Genomic DNA, 9,036 nt, shown 5'->3' with positions numbered 1-9,036 from the left:
ATCAACAGGTACAATACAGGTGGACAAGAAATGCAAACAAACGGAAAATTTGACCAATTATAATATGACTACTACTTGCTTCCTAACTCGTCCTCTTCCACCACTTTTGTTCTTTTCGCTAGAATATCAGGAGGATCCTCCGCGTCGGGATAATTATGAATTAATTCTAAAAGCTGATCTGCAGTAAATCGACGAAAGAAATTCGTTTTAAGGTCAAGTGATAAATTAATAAATGATAACAGTTGTCCTAAATACTTAGTTCAAGCACTAAGCAATGCATAAAAAAGAAAACTGCTCGCAAAATAAAAGTCAAAAGTGAATTCAGCAGTATTATAAGCACCTATCCCCAAGCTGTGTGATATTGCGTATAATATTATTGGGACATTGTGGTCATTTCCAGTCCGTCTTAAAAACGAATAGCACCGAACGGGTCAACATATCAGAGTGCACCAAACACGAGATTGTGGAAGGCGTTTTAAGCTACGAAACCGTACTAGTAACTTATTTTGCCTCCTGAGCGCCACCTGCAGCCCTAAAGCTGACGTGCAACGGAAGGTAAACCTAGGGTTTCTGCAAAGAGCGCTGCAAATGGGAGAGGAACACTTATCAAACACTTTTAAATGAGAGCTGACGAGATAACGAAAAGCGACTTACGAATTATCTCAATGAGTCAACTACAGCATTTGCTTGACTGTTTTGGATTTTATTAATCGCTGTTATTCATTTTAGTCGCAATCCAGTTTTGATTTTGACCGCTGAATACCGTTGGATGGTTGTAAATGAAAACTCGGATTCTCTGTCCAAAGTTAAGTATTTTGGTTTCGGCAAGAAACGTTTTCAAATCGAAGTTCTAAGATTTCAAGCAACCAGAATGGAAAAACGCAAAATTCCTCTAAAGGGATCACCCCAGGTACGGAAATTCGATCCTTTAACGCAGCAAGTTTCCATCAAGGTTCTTCTAAAGGAATCAATACAGGAAGCTCGATTGGAAACCACTGGGGGCAGCAACCATATCCAGCACTTGCGATGCGGTTTGGTAAAGCACCATGATGTCTTGGTGGAGTTCGGATCGCTGGGTCCTCAAACTGCCTACGCAAAAACCAGGGAACTGTCCAACCTCATAATGGAGGTAACAAAAAGAAAACTCCATTCGTACCTGATATGTGTTAACTAATATATTTCGATTGACAGCATGCCCAATTGGTGGAAACTGCGAAACAAATGCAAGTCCGGATGGAAAATTTGGCCCGCGAAAATGCGGAGTGCAAGAACACCATATCTTTGCTACTGGAAGGCAAACCCATATCTTTGCTATTGGAAGGCAAACAGTAACTGCAGTCCGAAAAAAATGCATTTAAAGAGCAAGCAGGGGAACTGCAATTCGACCTAGAAGGCGCTAGCGACCAAATAAGGCATTACAAGGAAGCTTACTACAAACTTGAAGGTAAAAATGCGGTTTTCCGAAAGGAAAACACGCGCGTAACGCAAAAGCTAGATAATTTGCTTCGTCAGCGAGCATTGACGGAACAGAAGGTGAAGATGGCTGAAAAGTTGCTCGATGATGCCCTAAAATTATTTTTGACAACCAATCTGTAGGCACGTTTTTCATTCTGCTTTCTGTAGTTCTTACCAAGATAACCATTCGGGCAGGAAGCAAAATACATTGAGCTTAATTTCGCACTTCGGTTTGCAATGATTTATCGGTATCACGCTGATGGTTTTGTGTTACGATTCTAAGCAGGATGTTATGCATATATGAAAAAGACTGCGAGGAAATTGACTTGCTTCTGATAAAGACTCATTGAATAAATCATTCCAGTTTCTTTCCGCTTCTGTCGTAGAAATTTTCGTTGCTTTGCTCCCTCTTCATGAAATTGATAATTTCCCGCGGAATTTAAAAAAAAACATCTGAGATCGTGAAACTGTGACGTTTCTAAGGTCTTTCAGGTGAATTTTTGAGCATGCCTTTTGATCAGTCCAGGCAGTACTATCTCCTGAAAAACGCAATCTGGTGCGGACATGTTTTTCAGTTTTCCCGTCGTTTGTGGCGGTATGAGAATAGTGTCGGCAAATGTGCAATGGCGCTTTTCGGTAACTATACCGCAAAAAATAATACCAAAAACAACAACGATTATTTTTTAATTTGCTATAGGAAGGTTTGCAAAATATCAGCCAGCAATGTCAACTCAGGTGAAACAAATGTCCGAGCGCAGATTCACTACTTTTACATGCGGAAGAAGCTTTAGACACTGAGCCACGAACGTGGTGTATTGCACATGGCGAACAGGGACGGAACTTGCAAAGCATCTATCTTTATAATCGCGCCAAACCTTTATCTTTTCTGCGGATGCTGGCAAATAAATGGTTGGGCAAACTGCGCTGGTTCGCTTATCAACGAAAATCATTGGTAAGCCATAAACTTCGGATTGAGCCAAAATAAACGCCGACACTCTTTCAGTATCCTCAGCAGACAAAGAGTGCGAACTTTTATGTCCGACAAGACCGTGCTCTTTATCCGAGATCCCGTCGGAAAAAAGATGGTTTTTGATCACATAAAGTAGCTGCTGCTTGAGACCAAAGACGAACAAAAACCCTTCGCGACACAACTGAATACCAGCTGTACTGTCCACGGAACTGCATAGTGGACAATTCTTCCGTTCCGCTTTATAGACACCGTTTTGCAGCAGAAATGCTTGTTGACTCCATTAATTTCCCTTTCAAAAACAGCCATCTTTTGCGGCGAGTGAGCTGGGAAACTTGCTGCATAAACATTTCTAAGTAGTCGACAAGAATCTTGGCCACGCACCCTGGATCACAACCGCAAGAAAAGGCATTTATGGACTCCCGCAGATCTTTCATTTGCTTCCCATTTTTCTCTGGAAGGGGTCCTCTTCTTTTCACAACAGAGGTGCTGGGTGTCATGGGCGCTGTCGGAGCTGACGTAGCAATGGCTTTCCATAATTCTGCATGTGGCTCGCTGTCAGACGGTATGTCAACAGTGGGTTCCGACGACGCTAAAAATTAATGCAATTACGAAGTGAACGCAGGAACTGTTAACTAAGCGCAGGAAACGATGTTTAAATAAATTAACATAATGCGCAGTAATACTGTAATAATTTGAGTCGAGTAGTTTTCTTAAGAATAGTAACAAAATCGCTACAAAGAGCTTATACAGTGTACTGCAAAACGATATTTAGCTGCTGCTTACCTTGAGTGTTCCCATCTTTGTCGTGGTCCGATCTGATTGCTTGAGAAGGTTCTTCACATTCTGCTGAGTCCTGGGAGTCTGGATTATTAATCAAATCCAGATTTTGACGCAACTTGGAATCTTCACCGAAATCCAGACTGTGTGGCAATAATTCGTCGCGATCGTCTTGAACATTGTCGCTCAGTATAAGATACAGCAGCTCATTTGCCGTGAAACGGCGGTGGGAATTCATTTTCAGTAATTATAGCGATAATTAATTTCAGTAATTAAAGTATTTTAATTAGTAATACCCATTTAATAAAACAAGACAATAATATCTAAAGATCCGTAATATTCGTAAGCCATAGAGCCTCGAAGACACTGCATTGCCAACACGGTAATAATAATGTGAGTAATAATTCGTTCTTCCAGTCAGTCCCGTTTAGACAGAAACAGCGCGAACGGCTCAACATGTCGAGCTGGTCAAAGCGGCAGATGATAGAGGGCGCTTCGGGCTGCCAAACTATAGTGATAACTCATTCTGCCTCCCCTGAGCGCCACCTGCGCCCCTAGCGCTGCCGTGTAAAGCTTTAAAAATCGTCAACGTGCTGATTTCTCCAAATCGTACGAGTACTGCACAGGACAAAATTAAATCCGTTTCCACATAGTATAAGCGTAGTCTAGCTGAACCTGCCTGCTCTGTATTACATAGCAGGTCTTCTCACTGTATAGGAAAGCTTCGGCTGATGCGCTGTAAGAACACAAGCCCCACCTCAGAACTAGATAGAGGGAGGGCTAATACAGGCATCACGTATTCCAATTGGCTAACATTCCATTTACATTATATATGCTGTATACAGCATATGGATTGTGACAAAGTCATTCCACAACCACTGCACTTCATTGGAAATGTGCCTGGTTGGTATTTCCAAAACAATATTTGAACTGCTTTTACCGTTTGTCATTGGCCTACCAACCACGAATGGAAATTGTCGATTTCAAGGGATCCCTTGGTTTATGACTCAAGGGGTCCCAAGACAATAGCAGACCTCAAGCATATCCAGCTTCATGATTCCCAGCCTGGTATTGCTTTAACAATTTTTTTGGTTCCAAGTCCAACGAGATAAGCAATAACCAATAACAACACATACCGATGGACTTATGCGAGCGATGTTTGAATGCTACGCTTACTAGTCACGCATCAGCGAGAAAATGCATTTATCGCAGGACGATTTGCATGAGCGGCACCGGAGACTCGAAAAACAGCGAAGGGATAAGGAGCGAGAAATAAGAGAAAATGATACTTCAAGAATTTTGACTGAAAGAACCTCATATTGTGCTTACAAAATAACTGTCGCTTTAAATTTTCTACAGGGAAGCTACGTAGTACGTTGCTAATTGCACGTATAAGAGGGAAACAATTAGCGCGATGGATCAGAATGTTTTGCACCGCTCTTCTAGTTGTAAGAATATGCTGGGATATTTTTCGCAAAGAAGGTTTCGCCATTTGTCAAAAATTAACTAATTCAGATCAATAAACTAATTAAGCAGCTCAGTTGCTAATTGAGTGCCAGTTCATTTTGTAGCGCTGAATTCAACTGGAAGGGCCATGTTTCGCAGGAAAATAACAACGAAAAAACACGAAGGCCAAATGTGAGAGAATTGATTACTGTGCCATCAGATCACAGAGTAAACAGCTTGCTGCTTCGCAATTCGACCGAAAATCGAACCGCTAATACAACCCGTCAGCAAAACAGCCATTTGCGCGAATACTGAACATAATAATTCGGCAGAAGATCGATGTAGAAAAACTGAAAACAGGGAAAAATCCACGCAATACCGGGAACAGTTTCATTAAGTATTTTTATCGAATGCTGTAGTCGACATCTTCGTTGGAGATGACCAGGACGTACGCCAGCATCGTTAGGGAAAAAACCGCGTTGCCGGCCTCACAATGGCGGCAGCGCCCCATTTAATCTGCAACAATTAACATTTAACACATGGTAAAATTTTCTCCTTTTATAAAATTCCTCATATTTTTGATTTAATTTTAGATAAACAATTTTTTTATCACAGTAAATTTTTTGTACGATCTTGTTATATTTATACAATCAGAAGTTCCCCATTTTTCCCATACCACCATTTTTCAATTGAATACTTATAATAATTTAGTTGTTTCTCAGTTTACCAGTAACACTCCTTTTTTTCGTGATCCGTTTAATTTTATTTAAGCAATTTATTTAATTTATTTACTGTCATTTTCCGAACCGAACAATTTCAATTGGTTTGAGGTGTAATTTTGAGAAATTTTATTTTGGTGAATTTTACTATTTAATTCAATCAATTGCTCGAAATTATTTAGTACGCGATTATTTTTTTATCCTTTATCTTTTGCTACTTATTTCTCAGGTTGATAATTGTTTCCAAAAGTATCAGTGCCAGTTATTTTCCATAACTTATTAAATTTATATTTTAATAGATTTAACTAGTTTATTTAATTTTTCCACGGGGAACAGTTTAAGTGGGTTTTCTGTGCCAATTTTGATTTTTTGCTATTTCATCGCAGTGAATCCAGCATTACAGCGTACGTATCCGAGTAAATCTTAATTGCAGAATAATTGCAGAATAATCGTAATTTTTTATAAAAACTTTGTCAGTGAATTCCAGTGAATCCCGGGGAATCGAGATGCACACCTCGGTGATTCCAGCATCACAGCGTGCGTATCCAAGTGAATCATGATTGCAGAATAATCTTTAGATTCTTAGGCATCGATGCCCATCTCTCCTCGAATCTATTTACTCATTTAAAATAAAGCTCTTTCATGTTTTTAACGTAATAGCATGCTATGGATTTCCAGTAATAACATAATACGATTCCAGGCATGAATTTATGGGTATCATCCCATTTCGCCTATGGGACATTTCGCCTACGGGACATTTCGCCTACGGGACATTGCGCCTATAAATTCAATTCGAATCATATTAATAACGCTAACACCAAAAGCGTTTTGTTATGGTGTATTATTTTTTCTAATATTTTAATGTTTTCTTAGGTTTTCTTAGGTTTCTTAGGGTTTCTTAGGTGTGTTATTTATGATCCTTAGGTTATTCTTAGGTTTCTTAGGTTATTCTTAGGTTTCTTAGGTTTCTTAGGTTTTCTTTAGTTTTATTTAGTTTTCTTTAGTTTTTTTAGGTTTTCTTAGGTTTTCTAAGTTTTGTAGGTTTTCTTAGGTTTCTTATTTGTGTTATTTATGATTCGAATCAAACTGTTAGGCGAAATGTCTTTTAGGCGAAATGTCCTTTAGGCGAAATGTCCCGCAGGCGAAATGGGTGGCAGCCAATAATTTATGTCACCGAAAAGACGCGTTGTGCAACGCTAAGGATTGGTATGAGTAGTGGTATCGGTACGGGTATGAGTTATGATTATGAGCTGAAATATGATGAACGGTAGAAGCGAAGCATGATTATTACTTACAGTCATTATGAGTACTAGTGGTGGTTGTTAACCACATCATTGCACCGAGCGCGAGCGTCTGTCCGCTAGGAATGTGAAACTATGAATCGACATGGCGGCTGAGTGACGGCGCACAGCAAACCCAGTTCTGATGGCGCTCTTCGGGGATGGTTTAAGTTGGACGTTGGCTTTTTCCAGTTTATTGCTACGATCCCGAGATCTACTGACAATCTGGGAAACTACATTCAGGAAAAACATTACAGAACCCTACATTTAGGAAAACATTCAGAAAAGATTTCGATGTGGTCCACAACTTGTGAATAAAAGCAAACGGTTTTTATCGAAATTCTTACCAAGAAAGTTTGTGCTCAATAACTGCTCATGAAAAAAATCAAAATCATGTAAATTTAAAATCGGAATTAATAATGTAGAATCGTATACCAACGGCACCAAGACCAAGTATTGCTCGCTTCCAGAACCATTAGAAAACCATGTTATCGACGTCCTTGAAACAGCGCTTACGTCAGTTACGCTATGAAATACCCCTGCCAATGGAAAGGGAAATTTGTGGAATTGGAAAAGCGTGACCCACGCGCTTCGTGGGCGACAGACAAGCTCTGCTATGGAAAGCGTATACTCTGCTACGGAATGCTATGGATGCGTTTATTGCTTGACGAAGGCTTATTGTACTTAGCACCTCGCGCTTCGCGTTCGGTGCAGATAATTTACCGATTATGAGTAGGAATGTAGGAATAACTGAATAAGTAAGATTATGAGAATGAGGACCGTTATGAGTATTAGGTATCTGTATGTAACTACCTAAGCCAATATTTCTTAATTTCCCTTTTCTATCGTAACGTCGTTATCTTTAGTCAATTCCTGTGAAAATTAAATTTTTACGGACCGTTATGAGTATTAGGTATCTGTATGTAACTACCTAGCCCAATATTTCTTAATTTTCCATTTGTATCGTAACGTCGTTATCTTGAGTCAATTCCTGTGATTTTTTAAATTTATTTTAATATCACACTGTTTATTTTTTAAACAATTTAATTCTTCTTTCTCGGTACCACTATTTTTCGAGCTTTAATTAAGAAAAGATTTTAGCATCTTTTGTACTTATTTTCCACTTAGAACAATATCCATTTTTGAGAAATTTCATTTAGTGAAATTTCCTTATTTAATATATCTTCTGATCGAATTCATTTATTACTCTATTATTTTTTTACATTTAGTCTCTTTCATGATTTATTTCTCTTATTGATAATTTTTTTAAAACCAATTCCGGTAATTTTTCCATACTTTATTAGATTTATTTAAAAACTAGTTAGCTTATTCATTATAATTTGCCACGGAGAACAATTTTCAATGAGTTTTCCGTGTCATTTTTGCTATTTCCCACATTTTCTCAGTCGCAGTCACGAAAAGCACAAAATAAATTCAGAATAAAGAATAAAAGGGCACCACGAAAAATGGCCACCACACCCTGCGTAACGCAACAAATTCATCCAACGACGGAAATAAAATTCGAATTTAAGTATCATTAAAGTCTACAATTTAGATACGATGTTAATTGGCAATTTTCAATTTTTAAAAGATTTGCGGTAGATAAAAAATTTAATCAACGTTTAAAATTTAAATCTCTAATACTAGCACAAATTTTGACAACCAATACGCTGCTTCTAGGCGCATAGTTTCTAACGCAAAGAGGCGATTTACTCCAAATAAACCTGTATTGAAAAAATCACTTTGCTGTCTACCACAATTAATGCCGTGGGCCGTCCGGCCAACAACGGCGCCCAGCACCACCAAAAAAATCCCGAAGGCCGGCGACAGATTGTCAATCCCGACAGTATCCAACAGAATCACCGACTGCAGCGCGATAATGATCCCTGCATAGAAATTTTCATCACTCATCCCAATTAAATTATTCTTCTTCAACCCAGCTATTTATTACTCAGATAATTTTTCCAAAACATTGTGCAATATCTTAGAGGTATTGTTATTCAGTTATTGGAAACTTTGCTAACCAATGAAAAAGTGCCAGCGGCAAAGGAACAGAAGTTAAACGGTGTGAACGTAAAGGAATCTATGTCAGAAAAACGCAAAATAAAAACTTTATCATTAGTACCGAGAGTTAATTGTTTTCCAACTTGTTGATGTATTCATGCTAATGTTACTCTGCTCTTTGGCCATTTCGTGACGCAGAGGCTTTTATGGAAAACGGCCACGAAATTGATATTCCAAATCCAGGAGAATTGATAGCAGAGGTTTCCAAGACCCTCCTGCTTCGGCAACTATTCACAGTGCTCTTGCAAAAATCGGGAAAAAGGTACTAATTTTATCAATTTTGTTGTTGAAAACTATTCATGAAAATTATCAGAAAAAGCAAAAA

General features: G+C 38.7%; 2 protein-coding genes across 3 annotated transcripts; one reads left to right on the top strand and one right to left on the bottom strand.

The window, feature by feature from the left end:
- The first annotated feature begins 779 nt into the window (after positions 1 to 779).
- On the top strand, positions 780 to 1,384 carry LOC129601513 (uncharacterized). Of its 2 annotated transcripts, XM_055500352.1 has the most exons (3): positions 780 to 910; positions 977 to 1,129; positions 1,192 to 1,384. In XM_055500352.1, the coding sequence occupies exons 1-3, from the start codon at positions 872 to 874 to the stop codon at positions 1,330 to 1,332; spliced, it is 333 nt and encodes a 110-aa protein (XP_055356327.1). In that variant the 5' UTR covers positions 780 to 871; the 3' UTR covers positions 1,333 to 1,384. The 2 variants fall into 2 exon arrangements, with proteins under 2 accessions (XP_055356327.1, XP_055356326.1); XM_055500351.1 differs by having other exon boundaries at positions 842 to 1,129.
- A 656-nt stretch (positions 1,385 to 2,040) lies between these two features.
- Positions 2,041 to 3,696, bottom strand: LOC129601512 (uncharacterized). Its single transcript, XM_055500350.1, has 2 exons — positions 3,209 to 3,696; positions 2,041 to 3,014 (listed from the first exon to the last, which is right to left on the bottom strand). Exons 1-2 carry the CDS (start codon positions 3,438 to 3,440, stop codon positions 2,665 to 2,667), a joined length of 582 nt encoding a protein of 193 aa, XP_055356325.1. The 5' UTR covers positions 3,441 to 3,696; the 3' UTR covers positions 2,041 to 2,664.
- Positions 3,697 to 9,036: the final 5,340 nt, after the last annotated feature.

Source organism: Paramacrobiotus metropolitanus, unplaced genomic scaffold (genome assembly GCF_019649055.1).
Source record: "Paramacrobiotus metropolitanus isolate TYO unplaced genomic scaffold, Prichtersi_v1.0 Parri_scaffold0000243, whole genome shotgun sequence".
Lineage (NCBI taxonomy): Eukaryota > Metazoa > Tardigrada > Eutardigrada > Parachela > Macrobiotidae > Paramacrobiotus > Paramacrobiotus metropolitanus.
The sequence above is the reverse complement of the archived record's forward strand: the minus strand, read 5'-3'. Positions and strand labels throughout refer to the sequence as shown.